Below are 20,728 nucleotides of genomic sequence, written 5' to 3'. Positions count from 1 at the left end.
AGGTGCCAGCAAAATGCAGTTTTCACGTAAATTCACTGAAACATGAGATATTTTTTGCAGTAAAAGTTGTTAATTCGGATGTAATGGGACCAAAAAAAATGTCCTAATTATCTGAATGCCGTATTAACAAATAAACAAAAACGGTATTCAGATCAAGCTGGAGCAGCATACCTTTGAAGTACTGTGTATAGACATCTGCCTTTTGCGCAAATCCCAGCTGACGTGACAATTCTTATTAATCGTTCTAAGTGGTCAACAGCTCACAAGCTGTTGGAAGTGCCTAAACAAAAATCTAAAGTTGTGGGGAACACTGTTATTGAAATTATGTTCATCATTTTTTTTCGCCAAAGCAGTCAACGACCGATTTTTTGGACCCTCCAGGGAACGTAAAGACGTCCAAAAATTCAGGCAGTACGAAAAAACGCACCTTTTTTCTTTTTTCTCGAATCTAGAGGTAAAGGGTGAAGTACCAGGCTTCTGAAACCCTGCCAAAGCATCAGTGAAGTGGCTATAAAAAGAGGCGTTCAAAAACTCTGTATGCATCCGACTGCCGGTTTATTATGTACATGTGCATCGTCGGGCAGCCAGTGCTATTGCTGCAGTGGCTTGAAGAACTTGTTGATTGTTGTTTGACGGCATTCCGGTTGCATGCTATCATATTCGCCTCGATCTGAGAAAATGTCACGTCAGCACTGTACACCGATGAAAGAGTCAACAGTGCTCGCGTCAACACGGAGCTTGTAGACGGCGCAGGCATTGGCTCCTCATTTTCAACATTGGAGTCTTCTGAATCCCCCATAACCTGACGGACTATTTCCTCGTCAGTCAGTTCTGGGCAGAAGTCGAGCTCATTGTCAGCGTCAACAAACTGTTCATGGAGAAACAGTGGAGTTCGCTGACGAGTGTCGAAGCATCTAGGCCTAGCGTTGCAGAGCACACTTGACACAACAGCACAACCACACACCACGCTAGCCAAAACGTGGCCTGCGCAAACAAACGAAATGGCGCCGCACCGGAAACTCCGCCGGAGGCGGAAGTGCGGGGTTGAACATAGCCAGCGTGGCCAGACCAAATCGGTGTGTGACGGCTAGATTCGGCTAGTTGTGGTTCAAAGCGGTGATATGCTTTGGCTGCAAGTCGATTTCCTTCGCAAGGGCGCTGCGCGAGGAGCCAAAGGACCTTCCGTCTCGTCAAAAAGTCCGGAAAATTGGACAGCGGGGGGTTCGAGCATCCGAAACATTATAGATGCCCTTATACATTGATTCTATGGGGCTCGTGGCGGTGCCGCGAAGACGTCCGAAATATCAGGCATGTCCGAAAATTCAGTCGTTGACTGTATTAATGAAACTTTACAGTCTTCTTATGATTTTTGTGCTGATTTCAAATATGTAGTTCTTTTTCCAATAGGCCATTTAGTTCTGAAGATAACTGAAATTCATTGCTCATAATTTGCAGAAACAATAGAAAAATAACCGGGCTAGGTACAAAAATTCATACTGGCACATGCCTAGGTACTAGAAAACATAAGGAACACAATGGTACGAATACTTTTTTGAAGTAACAAATTTTACTAATTCTGTAGCAATTAATCTTCACTGTTCCAAATGTGGGTACCCCACTGTATGATCTAAAGCAGACCTGAAAAATTTTAAAGCATAAATTTCAAAATATCTTATTACCATTCTGTGCTTTGCACTCAGTTATGAGCCAAAAAAAAAATTAGGGCTCTACCTGCCTTGAAGGCAGGGATATCGCTGCCGTAAATCAGCAAGTAGTCAAAAATCGGTGTTTTGAGAAAATGAGAAAGAAAAAAATACATTCACTTTTAATCAACAGTGTAGAAAAAATTTTGCAATACAGTCGAACCCACTTATAATGATGCCAGTTTTAACAATGTATCGGTTACAACAATGAGAAGCTGCTGCACCGTCGACTTTTGTATGTTTTCCATGGTGAAATAACCCGGTTACTACAATGCCCCGATGCCGCATTATTGGTTATAACGATGAAGTCTGGCTGCTGAGTGACTGAGCTGAAAGGTAGTGAAATGCGAAATCCTTGAAAAGAAAAAAAAAGAAAACTAGAAATTCGAGCCGCTCCACGATGGGCCGCTGCTCCAACAACCGCCGCGCGCTCATTTTCCAGCCATCTCCGCACGGCTCTCTCCCCTCGCCCTTCCACCCCTCTGAACACAAATGGCCTACCCTCCGAAACACAAATGGACCGCGCCAACTGCGCTGCAAGCAGATTACTCGCATGTTGGTCACTGGCTCCTCATTCAGTGCAATTCTGCGAACAGCTTAATCGCGTGTTCGTTTTTGTTGGTTGTGTCGAAGTCGTTCTTGGCCACATGGTTTCTCATCTTCGCTTGACTCTCCGCCGAAACGGAAGATGGCTGATCCGCCTGCTGATCATTGGCAATGCACAATGTTGCTGGTGAAAAGTAAGCGCATGGCTATAGATTTGGAAACTAAGTGCTTCTAATCGATGAGACGATCATCGCGAACGTGCTTTCATCGGATAGTGAGGGCGACGACGGCAGCGATCACGCGGCAGGGCAGGCTGCCTCAACGTTGTCCTCACAGGAGACCCGGCATGAAAAAAACGAAGCCCTTTGGGGCTTCGTTTTTGCGACGAACCTTCTGCTGCACTACATGGCGTGCCTTGATGCCTTGGAGAAGGATGTCGGCAAGCTTCGCGTAAAGCATGCATGGCTGACGGACATACCGTATTTACTGGAACCTGATGTACACCTTTTTTCCAATAAAACGGATTAAAAAATTGCATGCATGTTAGAATCGAGTACGACCCTAAATTCGCGTTACCATATCACCATCGGCATTCGAAAAATGGCCGCCTCGTATGTGCTTCTAGCCTAGCTGCTATAGCTTCCTTTATGTGCATACCTCCATGTTGTACGTGTAACCAGGCGCTGGTGTAACCTAGTCTACTGCCTGTCTTCCAATTTTCTGCTTTAATTCAATCAGCATGGAAACGCCAACTGCGAAGACAGTCAGCCGACGATTGCGGCTCAATATAGCGCGCGCGAGGGCGGAAGGGCCATCTTCATTCGCCCGCGAGGCACGAGGGGGGGGGGGGGGAGTTAGCCGAGAGAGGGGGTGGTTCTATTCTGGCAGCTGCTGCTTACAGTGTGGCTGCCGTATCTTGAAAGCGATCTGCAATGTGGACAATGTACGTGCCTGTGCGGGCCTTACCTTCAAAGTAATCTGCGATGTGGAAGAAGAGCGCCCAGTGCCGGTAGCTTCATATGCACTGTGCTTTCGACGTTCAGTTTGAAGTTGGAAGATAAAGACAGCACGTAGGTCAATTTGTGCTGCTGCTGCCGCATTTATCTTGCTTATGGGGGGACGTGGCAATTGAAGTAGTCGAATTGTAAAAATTTTCTGATTTACTTTTTTCGCGGTCTACAGACCTTTATTTACTTTGTGGTGAAATATTATGAAAAAATATGGAGCAGAAACCGAGAAAACACTTTCCTAGAGTGCTATCATCAAAAATTGAAAAAAAAAAAGGGTCTTCGAAAGGCACCGTCGCACTGCAGTTTGCTCGGCCATCCGTTGGTGCAGCGCCCCCATCTTGGTATCATCGTAAACAGGAGAGATCGGAGCTCAAGATAATGCAGCGCCGTGTTTCTGCACCATAAAATAAACCAGCAAATGCGATTGAAAAAAAAAGGCACAAGCGCCATTGCGATTCGGCGCAATAGTCACGTGGGGCACTCGGCGTGATCTATTCGCTGTTATAGATTCATACTGGCCAACTCTTCTGAATTCTCCGTAAAATGTACGTATTTCGAGCAGTCTTACGATTTTATGAATCTGGCTTGAAATTTGTTGGAAAACATTTTATTTGTGCAAAAAAAAAACTTGAATATGTAGTAAAACTACACCCTGATACTTTGCAGTGCCACAAGCGGGCAATATGTATGCGTGGTATCATCATCATCAGCTGCAAGGTTGTGGTGACTTCTGTCGTCTACTAGGGGGGTCACGAATCCACATCCAAAGCTTGATAGTGCCGATAGCACCTCTAGCGCCTCCGCGAAGCTGTTGCCATGCTGTTGCCTTGGTTCGCGCAGGCACATGGGTTTGGACTTCAGTCAGCTCCAGTCACTGCAGTGTTAGCCTCGCCTTTTGTGTGACTAGCTGCCACATCAGATGCAGTGTGACTCCGGCCTGTAGCGGCCTTGCGGTGCAATGGCGGGCTCAAAGCTCCGAAAGTACTTCCAAGTGTTTTTGAAATTGTACACAGCAGAATTTCCGTGCTTCGTGCCGTCGAAGAAAGAGAAGTTCGGATTCTGCACCACGTGCGACTGTGATGTGAACATCTCACATGGCGGCAAGTCTGACATCAAGGTCCACATCACTTCGAAAAAGCATCAGGGATACGTGCGAGCCGCGGACAGCCAGCCAAGCCTAACGAATTTTGTACGCAGCGACAACGACCTCGGTATGAATCATGCAGAATGCCTCTTCATGGTGTTTTTAGTTGAACACAACATCCTGCTGAGTGTCAGCGATCATGCTGGACTGCTTTTCCGGAAGATGTTCACCAAGTGCAGGGAAGCGAAACGCTACGCCTGTGGACGAACAAAGACTACATCAATTGTTCGGGAAGTTGCTGCCAACACGGAGACTTCTTTGCTGGATCCCCTAAAACAGCAAGTATTTTCGATCGCTGTGGATGGTAGTAACAATAGGGATATGCCGCTTCACCATTTTGTTGCTACATATTTCATTAAAGAAATTAGTAGAGTTGAAAGCCACCTTCTTTGCCTCTGGACAATCCAAGGGGAAGCGACGGGTCACAAGATTGCAAATCTGGTTCTGGATGTGATGATGTCTCGGAATTTGCCTGTTGGAAACCTGTTGGCTATATGTTCGGACAATGGCAATGTCATGATCGGCAAGAAAAACAGTGTTTCTACTGTATTGAGAGAAGCTTGACCAGGTTTGATAGGGGTTGGTTGCCCGTGCCATCTCATCGACTTGGCCGCCCGAAAAGCAGCTTCATGTCTTCCTGTAAAGGTTGATGAGGCTTTGGTTCACATCTTTTTTTACCTAAAGAAAAGCTGAAAACAGAAAGATCGAGTTCCAAAAAATTCATGACGCCGAGGTCAGAAAGATGTTGAAGCATTCGCCGACACGTTGGCTTTCGTTGGGAAAGTGTTTGAAGAGGCTGCTCGACTAGTGGAAACCACTACTCAGCTTTTTTTCTATCTGAAACAAAGCAGTGCAACAAGCAGAGCTTGTTTTTGGAGCCATACCAAATTTCGAAGACTTCCTCACAAACCCCCAAGAACCCTGCACTGACCCCAAAGTCTGCTACACATCTTCACAAGACTGCTCCAGGCCTTGGGAATCCCGCCACCATAGTTTTACGAATTTCCAAATATTCAGGTTGGCAGGTATGTAGATTTGAATTGCTGACCAGCTGCGCGGTCCGATCAATGTGATTAATGATTGTGGCAGCTTAACGCACATGTTCTGTGATGAGTCCCAAAGGAAGCAAGTTCTGAACGGCCCACGTGTACGGAAGACCATGAAAGGCATGGAACAGAGGGAGAAAACTACTCGTAGAAGGGGATGCCACCAGCTGTTTCGACGAGGCATGACTGGTGCACGAGGGTGACCAAGAAAGCGCAGCGCGTCCATGTGCGGTGCTGACGACGTGACATCAACATGTGCAGAAGTTTTCACATCAAATATTCAGCTGTGGATTTCATCTCCAACTTTCACTAATGAGAGGAGACAAGAGCGGATGTATTGAATTAGCTTTCATCCACCTCTGCACGACGCATGGATGCACGACACAACAAGAATGCTACTAAGGTGCACAAAACGGCTGGCAAGAAGCTAAAACCTACACTAAAACGTAAAGAAAATGTGTCCTCACAGGCGGAGGACTATATCCCACGCGTGTTTTGGGTGCTCAAAGTAAAGATTTAAATGGTTTACAACAAACGAAAGTTTGAGCTCCATGTTCTCAGCTTTAACTTTTTGTGTAGTTGCTTGTAGTCATCCCAGTGCCATTTCGCAACGAATGAACACAAAAATATTGTCTTTTGCACTTATATCCTGAAACATCGATGAGTGCAATAAAGCTGTCCATATTTATCTGCACTGCATAAAAAAATTTATAATGGGCTTTTGCGAATGTCGTTAATAAGACATATGCATAGGAAACTTCAAAGAAAAATTTATGCTCATTTCGGCATTTAAAAAATAAACCAATAGCTTTCTTGCACAGAATGGGCCTTTGTGAACATGCTGATGTGAAAATCTTGGCTAAGTTATGTGTAGTTAATTAATTTGGGGATGACCATTAGAGACTGTCAATTGTTGTAACTCAAAAACTATAGTAGATGGCACAAAACTGATGTCAGTTATATATCGGCATAACAAATCACACCTGCATGCCAATTTTCATCAATCTATTCCCATAAATAAAAAAATTGTTTTCATTGCCACGTCCCCCCTTAATTTGCTATCAGAATCAATGCTTCGCCTTTACGGTGAAACAGCGACCTTTTGGTATGTTTTTTACTTTGGACATTCGTCACTCACACTGTGCAATAAAGTTAGACATTGCGATAAAAGTTTCGGAAGGGAGGCTTTTCGGATGTGATGGACTTTGGATAGAACGGATGTTTTTTGTCGGATTAACAGGGTCCATTGTAACGAGAATTGACTGTATTTGAGAACATAATGGCAACTTAAGGAATAACAACAGTATTTAAGACAAGATTCAATATATTCATTCCAAATTTTTACACTGCTTCTGTTACCATTTTCTAGTGAGGCTGTTGAATAAAACCATCTTCGGTCTCAATTACTGACTGAATTTGAGTTCTATAGTGGCTGCATGCTTGGATTAGATAGTGTGTGTTGATGCTGATAGCAGTCTTTAGTGTGGCTTTAGCATTGCAAAAAATTTTTCACCATTTTGTAAAGGCAAAGATCAATGCAACAATGACTCTGGCTTTGGTACTGGTGCAGTGATGTCTGTGTGGATAGGCATTGGAAGTTCACAGAAGCGCAGTGGCCAGCAGCCATAGCATAGGATGCTGCTATTGATGCTTTGTTGACCTGACTATTATCTTCTACCACGAACCCTATCAAGCATCTGTGAGCAACATGTGTAGCGTTTGCCACCAGTTTCAAGAATATAGAAGGGATAGAACTCCATTGAAAGACGAGGAGAGGAGTGGGTGTTTGGCAAATGCAGTGAGTGAAGAAAACATTTCCAATGTGGAACTTCATTGTACTAGAGCAGTCGAGTGACATCAAGGACATTTAAGTTGCCTTGCAGATTAGATTGCTAGCAGTTATAAAAATCTTGCATGAGCATCTGCCAGTTAGAAAGTTTCAACTCCTATAGCTGCCTCATGCTTTGACAGATGAGCAAAGGTGCATCCATGTTAAATGGTGCTAAAAAAAGCTGGTTAGTTTTGAAGGGAGGCAGCTCAATGTGGTTGTCCGACATTGCTACAAGTGATGAAAACTGGGGGGGTATTCTGTAAGTGTCCACCTAGTGGACATGTCCATTTTGTCTGCTACTGAAGTTGTGATTGACTGCGCTGGGGTATGTGTCAGAACGAGACAAGTGGCCCCAGTCAATGAGTACTTGGGTAGCAGATGAAATGGACCTGTCCACTAGGTGGACACTTACAGAATAACACCCCCCCCCCCCCCCCCCTGGAATAATCAGTTCATCCTGAGAAGAAATGCCAGCTGCCTGTATGGATTCAATTCTGATGTAGATCCACCAACAAAAGTCAAACAGCCATGAACTGTTGACAAGAAAATGGTAGCAACTTTCTTCTGGAAAAAATGGTCATGTTGTGATGATTCCTCTTGAGGTACAAAGGACTGTTTCTGATATGTAAATGGTGTGTAACACTATGCCTCCCAGAAGGTCATACAGGAAAAGCTCGTTAATTCACAACTTGTTAATTCGAAATTTTTGATAATTCGAAGTAGCTGCCATGGTCCGTCTAACAATGTATTCAAAGCAGTATGTAAGGCACCCAGCTAATTCACACAGAAATCCGTACCACCACCGATAATTCGAACTCTGTGCCATCGTGGATGGGGAGAGTGCTAGTGTGTGGGAGCACGTTGGCAATGCTTGCGTCGCCGTACGGGCTGCGCAGCTTTGCTCTTTTCATCTGCGGCCCTTTGTTTAGGCCTTACTGTAGAGAGATGCGTTTGTGCCTGGCCAGGCATGGCCACCGCCTTTGTTGTAGGTCAATTCTCTCCTTCTCTTAAGACCTTCAAGATAAAAATGCATATGCGGCACTGCGTGTTTTTTTATTTAATTTTTTTCATGTTACATAAGGAGGCTATGCTCTTTCTCTGTGAGGTGTCCTGCCAAGAAGCGGCACTAGGTCATGCCTAAAACATGGTGGCCGTGACATTTGTTGATGCTCGCAGTACCAAAAAGCATAGCCTTTGAGATTGGGGGCTATTACTCAAAGGAAAGCATTGATGGATGGATGGATGGGTGGGTGGGTGCTCTGGTGTGTGTGTGTGTGTGTGTGTGTGTGTGTGTGTGTGTGTGTGTGTGTGTGTGTGTGTGTGTGTGTGTGTGTGTGTGTGTGTTATGAGCGTCCCCTTTGGAATGACGCGGTGGGTTGCGCCACCACACCAGGCTCTTGTTATTCTATTGCCTAATGTCTTACCTATATTAAAAAAAGGAAAAGGGAAAAAAAACAGAATTCCCATCACCAAACTTTCTGAACCCTTATTGCGAACTTTGTTTTTGTATGCCTTCATTGTTTGTCGTTTCCCTGCTTTTCTTCGTGTTTGGACGCCACCTATATGTATAGTGGAACTTGGCAGCATGCAACCTCGTCAGCCGGTGCAGCTACGAGAGTACAATGGAGACCGAAGTCTCAGCAGGTTGTGGTGCATTTCGCGAGTGCATTTTAGAGCTCAGGTCTTGTCTCTGCGGTGAGCATTGGTGGCGCAAAGGCGCGTTTATAGTCGGACGTTTTCAGCGCGTGTTGCTTGCAGTCAGTCACGCTACACCACTTGCACTGCGTCAGCCGTAATGCCGTCCCCTCTAGGCTTCTACGCGTATGCCATTGGCTGATCTCCAACCCGCGCTCTGCTTTGAACGGCTATCTGCGATTGCTGGCAAAGCAGCGGGGGCACATTTTTTTTCTCCATGCTATGCATTGTACATCAGTGCAGTTGGCGCGACGAACGTGTGGCTGAAGCAAGAGCCATCTCAACGTCGTACTGCGTTGGCTGCATCCGGTTACGCTGGCTGCACCAGTGCTTCTAGCTATAGACGTTGTCCTCACCAACGTGGTGTAGCGTGTGCACGCGCGCACTCATGCTATGTCAAACTATATATGCACTTTAACTGAGCGACTTTTTCCTCTGGCTTTCATTAGTTCGAAGTTTGTATAATTCGAATTGTTGTAGCACCCCCACGGTATTCGGATTGACGAGCTTTTCCTGTATTGAGCTGCAAGAGCAGTGAGCAAGGAACTGCACTGAAGAGCGTCATCTTGCACAGTGATTATGTGCTTACGCACATAGCAAACATCGCCCTTCAGCTTCTGGAACTCACATGGTTAAACTCATGACTCAACTACTTTACAGTCCTACTTTGACTTTATGCGGTTATTTGCTGCTTCTTATAGTGAAAAACTAGCATTGTGAGAGGTTCTGAAGCCCTGAAGAAGCTGTCCATGCCTATAAGCATGCGCTTGCAGCCCTCTGAGAAAAATGAAGGGAAAGATTGTTTTCAAAAAAGTTTACCAGAATGAAAAAGTGCATAGAATGTCATTCTGAGCATCTTAAAAAATGGAATAGTCTAAAGGCTGAAACTCTTCATTTTTGATGATTCCAGAACTTTCATAGTGCTCCTCATAAGCTAAAGCTATTCAGACAGTTTATTTCATAGACTTGGCCATTTGCTTGAACTAACAACTTTTTCAGCTAATCTTATGTAATTCGGTTGCTTATTTTATATGCAGTGTCTGGGGCATATATTGTATTTCCTCCTTGTTCCCAAATCGGCTTTCAGTTATTAAAATTATAATAAAGTTCGAATGCATGTACACTGTCAGTACTTAGAAACTGGGTTGCACAAACAACTAATGTGGGAGGTGTCAGTTTACCATATTTCTTGTTATAAATGGTAGCAAAGAAGATGCTGGCCTTCTGTGAAGTGTTTCTTAGGGTGTTCTAGAAATAATGCACCCAAGCGGCCTTGCATACGCAAAGCCCCATGTCTTGCTTGTGTTCTTTATTTGCCCAGCGGTGAATTTAGGTGTGTAAAACCTAAAATTCCCTGTTATGCCTTTGCTGTTGATAAATGCAGGAAAGCCATGACCTGATCCACCGAGATGTGAAGCCGTCCAATGTTCTACTTGACAGACAAGGCCGTGTTCGCCTTTGTGATTTTGGCATTAGCGGCCGCCTTGTGGACTCCAAGGCACGCACACGCTCTGCTGGCTGTGCAGCATACATGGCTGTGAGTTTCATTGATCACTTGAGAAGTTCAGTTAATTCTGAAGCTTGTTGGGGGGAAATCTGCTGACACTGCTATGCTTAATTGTCTGTTTCTTTGTTATTTTTCTGAATGCTTTATGAATTATCCCATTCTACAGCTGACAACCTCTGTGAAAAGTGTATAAAAAGGATAGACTGATGAGCTAGTTGATATGCTATCACACACAGTGTAGCGCAAACGGAACACACAAGGCGACAGAAAAACGGGGACACAAGGCCTGCACTATACTGTACATGAAAATGATATTGTTTGAAATTTTATACAAGTATTTTCATTGTATACATACAGTGGACTCTCTTTAAATGGAACCTCAATGGACCAGGGAGATTGGTTCCATTTATCAGGAGTTCCATTTACTGAGGGACAAAGCTGAGTACAGTTGCACGAATACAAAACTGACCAACCATTAAGGTGGTGTTTCGTTTAAGAGGCAGTTCCTAAGTGATTTCTGTTTATCGAGATTCCACTTGAATTGTTTGTATTGTATACTTTTTTTAATGAGTGGGCTGCTGAAAGCGTTTAGCTGCTTGCTTTCTGTGTTACAATCACCTAGTGCTTTTGGATTCTCAATTTTTCACGGGGATACCTATTGTATAGACATTTTGGTAGTGATCTTACTACAAATTCAAGACTGCACCTTTTGAAATTACATCCATATATAACAGCCGATTTTGGAAGCACTGCACTGATAAAGCGGATAATGCAGCTCAATGTCGTTTTCTCTGTGGATGCACTTCTTAAAGGGGTGGAGACATCAAAATTTTCGTTCATGCGTTTGTTGATTCAAACGTTGCGTCATGCTTCAGTGAGCATGATACACACAGCGGGCTTCATATATATCCGATAAATAATTTAATTATAGCATTATTATACCGAGCGATTTCGGTTTCGGTTTCTGGGCTCCGGGGGACGCTATAACGTCACAGAGGAGGAAATGCAACATGGCTTGGTCATGTGGGCCACAAAAAATAGTGACGTAAAACTATGCTGCGTCGTCTGCTCGCGCATACGCGTGCTCTGCCAGCAGAGGTCAACAACTGGCGATTCGAAGTGCATGTCGCGATTATTATAATTATTGCCAAGAGCGACAACAACGGTAAGAAAATATTGCGGCTTGTGAGAGTCGGTGATTCATTCCGAAGCGCCGTAAGCTTTAGCTTTGAAGTGAACCGGAAAAGGCCTAGCGACGATATCGGTGGCGCCGAACGATCAGAGGCGGTGAAGCTGCCGTCGGTGCCAGGGTGACCACTCCTCGGTTGCTGATTGGACGCTTCGCCATACGGCTGCCGCACAAATGGGTCCCAGGCCCGTCCTCTCTACGGTAAGGAAATCTCGCCGTTCGCGAGCAAAACCGCCGTCACACAGGGGCCCGCGAACGGCAAACGGCGTGCGGCGAGTTTCCGTGCCGGTAACGTGGACGGGCCCCCATATTGAGAAAGGCCAAGTGAACGAGAGACCGCTCCGAGCTGCCGAACTATGCGAGGAGGCATTTCATCGCTACTCATCATACGTCACGTTTTTGTGCTAGTGTGCTATGACGTCAATATTTTCGTTCCTCCTCTGTGACGTAGTAACTGCCACGCTAGCGATGGGTCTCGACTACGAGAAGGAGTTTTTAATGACTTATTGGAGCTGAATTAAAATTATTTTGAAAAGTTTGCAGAGTCTAATACCTCGTTCTGGGTGTCCTTGCATACAGAAGCAGCCTACAACATGCTTTTTATAGCCTCAAAATTTGGTGTCCCAACCCCTTTAAAATATGCTGTAAGGAATAGTGGTGAGGGTGTAAAATACCAAACGGTAAAATCCTTTCCTGTACCTGGGGATCCTTACTTGTTCATTCAGTTTATCATAGGTTTGATTATAACATCACTTATCGTCTTGCAGTAAATTTGGGATGAAGAGGCTGGGCCGCCCACAACATATATGTATTTGTCTACTCATGATTTGTTATGTGCATGCCGTGTTCATTGCAGATTGATATAGGCACTTGTGAAAGAAAGGCATCGATGTTGCATATTAGGAAACGGTTTTGCAATTGGCGTATCAAATGGCTTACGAGCTTGCATTGGTGGCATGACTCGACGTACTGCTCATTACCTGAGAAGCAACCTCACCGCTGTGAGCACATTTGCCAACATGATGGCTAAAATATTGTTGGGTCACAACACATCGAGGGTGTGCTTTGATGTTTCCAAACCACAGGCATTCGTACCAGTCTGTGGCTTGCCCTACTGAAGGTATTGGTGACATACACAAGCAGCTCCTATGTGCACAGGTCACCCATTACCCTTCACATTTGTGGGAGCACGCATGAATTTTCTGAGCAACCTGGGAACCGCTCAGGCACAGCAGTGTACTTAGCACAACAGCACTTAGGTTTCATTATAAAGAATGGCTCATTAGGACCAGGAGCCATACTATGCGACAATTAAATTTTCATTCTTTTTTAATCTGTTGCGCCAAGTGGCTGATCCAGGCAAAAGTAGTAGCACAGTGGCATTTGGGCCAGTGATGAGTGGCCGAAAATATGCAGAATGAAATGTATTGTTGCAAAATGCTGCCCCCAACTATAATACTGTTGACTTTCATTAATTTGACCTTGACAGGACTGACGGAATTGAATTGTTCGGCCAAACATACTGCTGCTTCATTTGGCAGTGCAGTCCACCCCCATTACAATGGATTCGTATACAGTCGAAACCACTTATAATGATACCGGTTTTAACAATATATCGGTTATAACAGTGAGAAGCTGCTACACTGTCAACTTTTGTATCTTTTTCCATGAAGAAACAACCCGCTTACTACAATGCCTCGATGATGCATTATCGGTTATCCGAGCCGAACGGTAGTAAAATGCAAAATCCTTGAAAAGAAAAAAAGAAAACGAGAAACTCAAGCCGCTGCACGATGGGCCGCTGCTCCAACAGCCACTGCGAGCTAATTTCTAGCCATCTCTGCGCGCCTCTCTCCCGTCGCCCTTCCCCCCCTACGAACATGAATGGGCTGTGCACACAGCTCGGCTGCGCCCACAGCTCGGCTGCGCCCACAGCTCTACACCGCCCCACTCTCCGAAACACGAATGGACCGTGCCAGCTGCACTGCACGCCGGTTGCTCGTATGGTTGCTCGCTGGCTCCTCATTCAGCGCATTTCTGCAAACAACTTAATCGCTCGCGTTGGTCTTCGTTGTTTGGTCGGCCTGTATTATCAATGCAACAAATTCTGTGTTTAATGAACCCAGCTATAAAGGACTATCGGTTGCAATGTTCAAATATTTTTGTCTTAATTTTGTTTAGATAGTGCAAATACAACATGCTTTGCTGCGATGATGTGTGTGTGTGGCAGTGAACTGCAGGTAACTATTTCCAGCTGCTCGCGGAATTTGTGACAATTCACTTTTTCATAAGAAACAAATACTCTAGTGGCAAGCTTCCAGGGATGGTGTGCTGTGCAACGCCCCACCGGTGGGGAGTTTTCGTGTCTACCACGCTCACCTCTGCTCACTGCTCTTGGTTCAGTGCCAAGCAAGTGCTCTTGGCGTCGCTAGACCTAATCAGCTTCAAAGTGAAGCCATAGTATATGGCGCTTCAGAAACAACTGCTGATGATTACAAAATGCATCCATTCGAGAAAACTTTATTTCTTATAGCATCAATTTGCACGAGAAAGAAGATAGGCTGCTATTCGCAATGTCCAGACACCGAGGCACCTGAGGCATTTGAGCCGTCTCGTGCAGTGCACCGGCGGCCAGACATGAGCTTCCAAGTTGAACTTCCCTCGTTCCGCAGCTCTCATTTGTGCTACAGATGTGACAATGGTTGTTGCTTGTCATGAAAAATGAAATTAAGACATGAATTTATTCTATTGGCCACTGTATTGTGTGAAAAACAAACTGTGGCTGATGTTTGGGTCATCAGTGGCGCTCTCAAGCTGGACGGCTGGCATGGCAGCACTGGCTAGCCATCTCCCTGCCATTGTGTCGGCCATTAATGTTGCCGTTCTAGCACGGGGAAGCTGCCAATTGTCAGCAACCAGAGTCTGGAAAACGGCAGACAGGAAGGCACCATGGGGTTGCATGATTACTGCATAAAGCCACACATATATACAGTCGAACCCACTTGTAACAATATTCAAGTGCCACAGAAATTCCATTGTTATAACTGATAATTGTTATGACAGGGTTGCGTGAAAAAAATCAAAATAGGGGGATGGCAGAGCTGATATGATAGAACTATAATGATGGGGAGGCCAGAGCCCCTCGCCACCACCTTCCTCCATCCGGGTGCTCCGATCGCGTGTAACAAGCCACATGTGTCGGCGTTTTAAGAATGGCACTGCTATAACAACTGCAAAGAGGTGTCACGGGTGGCAAGCGATATGCAAGCACTGCCGAGGCATCACTTTGGTGGCCCCAAAAGGGGCCTTTTAAAGGTTGTGAGAACGCTGCCACGGCAGCCTCTCAGCTTGATAAATCCAGAAGAAATGCTGAGGACAGATCGCCACAAGCATCTCACCATGTACTTCTCACTGGCTTGCACGAGAAAAGCCTATGTCGGTCAGCCATGCTAGCTTTATGCGAAGCTTGCCGACATCCTTCTCCAAGGCATCCAAGCGTTCCTTGTAGTTCAGCGGAAGGTTCCTCGCGAAAACAAAGCCTCGGAGGGACTGAATCATGCCGGGCCTCCGGTGAGGACAACATTGAGACAGCCTGCCCTACCGGGTCATCGCTGCCGTCGTCGCCGCCGCTATCCGATGCAAGTATGTTCGTGACGATCGTCTCATTGGTTAGAAACACTTATTTTCCAAATCTATAGCCATAAACTTTCATTTCTCTGGCGTGCATTGCTGATGATCAGCGGGTGGATCAACCATGTTCCGTTTTGGTGGCGAGTCAAGCGAAGTTGAGAAACCGCGTGGCCAGGAACGACTTCGACAAAACCAACAAAAACAAACACAAGTGAGTAAGCTGTTTGCAGAACTGCACTGAATGAGGAGTGAGCGAGCAACATGCGAGCAATCTGCTTGCGGCACAGTTGGCGCAGTCTGTTTGTGTTTCAGATGGTGGGCGGTGTAGAGCTATGGGCGCAGCCCATTCATGTGCGGAGAGGTGGAAGGCCGACGGGAGAGAGCCATGTGGAGATGACTAGAAAATGAGCGCATGGCGGCTGTTGGAACAGCGGCCCATCGTGCAGCGGCTCGAATTTTTCGTTTTCTTTTCTTTTCAAAGATTTCGCATTTCACTACCTTTCGGCTCGGAAACCCAGCAGCCAGACTTCATCGTTATAACCAATAATGCAGCGTCGGGGCATTGTAGTGAGCGGGTTATTTCACCATGGAAAACACACAAAAGTCGACGGTGCAGTAGCTTCTGATTGTTATAATCAACATATTGTTAAAACCGGTGTCATTATAAGTGGGTTCAACTGTAGTTATTTATTTTAATTTCAGTGTTTTCATTGTTTTTGTGATTGCCTACAGGTTAGACACCGGTGTAAGCAATGTTACATCATTTAACAACAAACCCTGACCCTAATGTTTGATATAATGGACGCTTTTCTCTGGGTTATCACTGTATGTCGCAACAAGCGTTACTCGAGGTGGGTGCAGTCTTAAAGCTCTTGTCAACCTTGTCAACCAGGAAATTCAAAGGGCACATAGGCCATTCCCCTCGCTGCAGACTCCTAACACCTTGCGTACTGGCTACGTGCCTTCTAAACATTGCACTACTAATTTGCTGCCTGATATTACCACTTCTTGTTGCCTTATCGCCGCACTTTCCAGCGTCATACAGGTTACATATTGAAAAGAACTCGAGGGTTGGGGGGAACGCAATTGCCCCCTGGCTTTTGTCCTTCTCCGCACTAAACGTTTCTTTCTTTTCAACCTCATCTGGCATCTCAGGTGTGCTCTGACTGCAAGCATTCCAAACGAGAAACACTCCTTTCTAACTGTTTCACTGCTCTGCCCACAGGTTTTAGTGGCTTTCGCTTTATTCTGTCACTTTGCCTTCTCTGCTGAATTCCTGAATTTGCAACACCTCTTGGCACTCTTTCTGGTGCTCATTTCCAACTTCCTTTCTTTTCTTCCCATTGGTGGCTATTAGCCTGACCCTCTTCCTGAACTTCTCTCGAGGAAATTGGAAAGATTTCCTCTTCTGGCTGAACTACGTCTCTGGAGCTAGTTGTTTCGTCCTCTTTTTGTGCACTTTGTTCTTCATTGTGACTTAACTGCTGAGCTAGTTCGCATGCTTTGGACCTTGTCAAAACTATGACCTTGGCTTCAGCAAATGTGCACCCATTTTTAATCAGTAGCGACTCTGAGCTATTCGAGAAAAGGTTTAGCATTTTTCTGGTAGCCCATTGGAGACTGCTGCTACTGTCTCGATATCTCCGAAAGGTCCTTCAATTTGTACCTTTGCCATAGGTAGGCACGCTGAGTCTTTGCCGACAGCCTGCCTTATCCACGTGCATTCATGCACATAGTCCTCACTTTTCACTTACCTTTAATGGACGACATCTATGGTGGCCGCAGAGTCCCCGAGTACCTTACACTCTTCGCTATTTATCATTAGGTCTGTCATGTATGGCTTTAGAAGATTGATGCTAGTTGGATGATTGCTTATGCAAGTGCAATCATCACCTTTCAGGTGATTTCGCTATGCCTTTGGCACGCCAAACTGCGACTAGTATCGCCTCGTTCTTTCTTTGTGGTTTGTTACCCTCAAGGGTAAGATTTTGGCCGGGGAGACGGCTTTTGATAGTACTGTGCACTGCTGCTCTGTGGCCTGAAGCCATGGCTTGCCACATACTTATCGGTCAGCTGTGCTGCACTCTTTACAGACACTCCTTTCTGCCTTTCCTTAACCCAAAGGCGCATGTCCTCCGTCAGGGTCTCGTAAAACTGCTTTAAGCAGATAAAATCTGACAGCTTACTGGCGTTATCCACCCCTGCTCCTTTCACCCACTCTGAAAAATACCCTTGAGGCTAAATGCAAACTCAACAAATATTTTGTTAGGCTTCTTTCTTTCCTGTCAAAATCTCCTGCTCCGAAATTCCTCTGTGGAAAGCTTACATTTTGTGAGCAAACTCCATTGAATTATATACGCCTGCCTTGGCTGTGCTCAGTGGGGCTACGACTTGTGAGGCTTCTTTCGGCACCAACGCATAACACAACACGTAACTATTGCTGCAGCATCAGCTTCAGCATAAACAGAAAATGGCAGAAGAGAAACTGCAGCAGGATATTGTCTGCTGCAGTGACCGAACGAAAACGAAACTTTATTGCTGAACGTTCCGCGGTCCCCCCTTTTACTCAGTGACATTCACTATTGTGAACTTGGAGTCAGTGAATGCTTTGCTGATGTTTTCAAAGTGCAATACTTGCAACGGAGAAGTTAACGTGGCCAAAGGTGACCGGGAATATGGCCTTGCTGTCAAGCTGCTGCCTGTGTGTGCAAACCGCGGTGAGAGGTCGTCAGCGTCGAGTACGCCCTGATCCGATGCAGGACAACAAATCAACCCATTTACTGTTAATATGCTAGTCTCACGTGTAATGCAGGCTACTAGCAACAAGCAAAGCATGCTGAACGACATGTTTTCAACTATGAACATTTCACATTGTGGCCTCCACACGAAAACGTGGCAGACATACATAAGGAAGCTGAGACCTGCAGCTCGCTACTAGTGCTGCCGAGAAACTGACTAGTGAGTGTGCGAGTTTGGTTCGTGAACTTTATGGTGAACTAAATTTGGACAACTCAGGTTATGTTGCTGTGTCTTACAGCGAATCGTGGATGATGCGTGGGGGTTTGTTGGATATTAGCATCGGTACCCTCAACAGTAGGCTTGTTTTGGATGATGCTGTCCGCGGCAACTTTTGCGCCAGGTGTGAATCGGGCCTAAAGGGTGTTGACGCCTCATAAAAAGTGGGAAGAGGGCCATCTGTGCCGGAAAAACACGACAAAGAAAGCTGGTGAAATGGAGGTAGAGGCTGCCTTCATCTTGTACAAGATGTCTTTGGAGCGCCACAACTTCTGATACATAACTTTGCTTTCGGATGGCGATTGTCGAACATACCTTGCATTGCTAGAAGAGGAGGTTTATGGCTATATCCCATCAATAAGGAAGACTGTGCAAATTACACCAAAAAGCGTATGGGCATGGCCCTGCATAATTTAGTTGCCATATACAAAGGCCCGAGCTCAGAGACCCTATCTGGATATGGCTGGGTAACTGGCAACCTAATCAACAAATTGAGCTCATATTACGGCTGGGCCCTAAGGACACACAATGATGTGCATGCCATGAAAACTGCTGTGATGGCCACATACCACCATGTGAGATCAAATGATACAGTGACCAACTGCATGTTTTGCCTAACGGGACCTAACTCTTGGGGTTCACAGAATGAGGTAATGGCTAGGGGCGAGCCTGCACTTAGACATCCTCACTGCTTGCCTCCTCACATCTGTGAGGTGTTATTGGTCATATACAGAGGCTTTCTGACAAGAAGCTATTGGTGTGATTCCAATGGGCAAAGACCCAGAACAGCGATGAGAGCTTGCACTCCATCATGTGGGCACGTGTGCCAAAAGAGCGCCATGTCTCATTGTTCACCATTGAAGTGGCCGTGGCTAAAGCAGTTATGAAATTTAATGCAGGCAATGTAAGAAGCTCAGGAGACATTCTGAAAGAGCTTAGCCTGAACCCTGGTATACAAAGCACAACATGCATGGCTGAAAAAGATTAGTGCTGTTCTGTGGCTTCAGAACATAAGCACTCATCCGGTGAAAACCTGCAGCAGACCTTGGAAGAAGACTCTGAAGGGTGCTAACAGTCTAGTTTGACTACATGCCTGGGGCATATTAGTCCATTTTATGTGTAAATATATTGATATATTTTACTGCTGACTACATAGAATTACATAGCGTTTGCGGAATTTTTTCTAATTTTTTCTGAACCCAATCTTTGGCTACTTCTTTGCTGCGTCAATATGTTTGGACCCAAGACAGCTAAGGATATAAAAAAAAAAATGTTTGCAGCATGCAGCTATAAGTGTAGGGAAGGTGATGTTGAGGGCAAATTATTCCTTTACAGCTGCAAAAATGTTCTAGTTTAAGTTTAATTATAATCCTCGTTATTCATGCTGAAAACGCTAAACTTCATTGTAAGTTGAGAAATAATTCTCAGATTCCAAACTGGCTTGCAGTGCTTCACTTCTTATGCACTCTTGTGTACACCCATATGTTAACAACTTTATGTAAAATGGGTGTATTTTTATTGCTTCAGCAAGCAATATAATGAAATTACTAATTATTTCAAGAACTACATGACATATTTAAACTATCATTTGGCATTTAAAATCAACACAAAAGCTGAACAGAGTTGTGCAGATTAATCAAATTTGGTCAAGAAGTAACAAAATTATCTTATCAACCCGTGCCCCTTCTTAAGTTAGCCTTCAGCATTTGGTTTTCATGTCTTTTCATAGTAAGGCCACATATACAGTGGTACCTCGGTTCATAAATTAAATTTGTTCTGTTACTCTGGTCGTAAACAAAAGCAGAGTTTCCCTGTTGGAAACAATGTAAATGTGATTAATCTGTTCACACTCAAGATATTTCCGTAATTTATTCAAACAAATATAAAAACAAGTTCACTACTGTAAAGTGACTGTATGGAGAGAGATAGCACACACTTTTGGTGGGAGGAAAAGGAAGAAAGGGTGGTGTCTGGCAGTTACCGGTTGAAGTCACTCTCAGTAAGAATATTGAGGGAATTTCCTTCAAGGGCTTCCTCCTCTATTCTTTGTCTCTTAGCTGCATGCTCAGTTCTGGCAAAAAAAAAAAAAAAGAAAAATGTCTGCTGTGACTTGCCTTTGGCTGTGCTGCACATTCATCTGGAAATGAGACCTCACTGTAATTCATCAGATTTCCACTCTTTTCATTACAGTCAATGTTGGGGTAGTGCTTCTCGAAGGAGTCCTGGCACTCGTTTATTTTTTCCACAGTTGATAGCACTGCTTTTTGCTTCTCTGTCATCTTCCTGAGTAGAAAGTTCCTTGAGAAGGACCGTATAAGTAATGTTATATTAAAGTTCTTTTTAATAGCTCGTGGGACATCATCGAAGTGTCGCACAAGCTATCTCTGGGAGCCCGATATGAAGTTTGTAAAC

The 20,728-nt window shown here is 45.0% G+C and overlaps 1 protein-coding gene across 1 annotated transcript in view; it reads left to right on the top strand.

The window, feature by feature from the left end:
* LOC142582186 (dual specificity mitogen-activated protein kinase kinase 7-like) overlaps positions 1-20,728 on the top strand; it is a 50,357-nt gene that overhangs the window by 15,465 nt on the left and 14,164 nt on the right. The window contains exon 5 of the mRNA XM_075691597.1: positions 10,360-10,512. Within this exon, the coding sequence (XP_075547712.1) occupies positions 10,360-10,512 (153 nt within the window). The remainder of the gene's footprint in view (positions 1-10,359; positions 10,513-20,728) is intronic.

This window comes from Dermacentor variabilis, chromosome 1 (assembly GCF_050947875.1).
Source record: "Dermacentor variabilis isolate Ectoservices chromosome 1, ASM5094787v1, whole genome shotgun sequence".
Lineage (NCBI taxonomy): Eukaryota > Metazoa > Arthropoda > Arachnida > Ixodida > Ixodidae > Dermacentor > Dermacentor variabilis.
The sequence above is the reverse complement of the archived record's forward strand: the minus strand, read 5'-3'. Positions and strand labels throughout refer to the sequence as shown.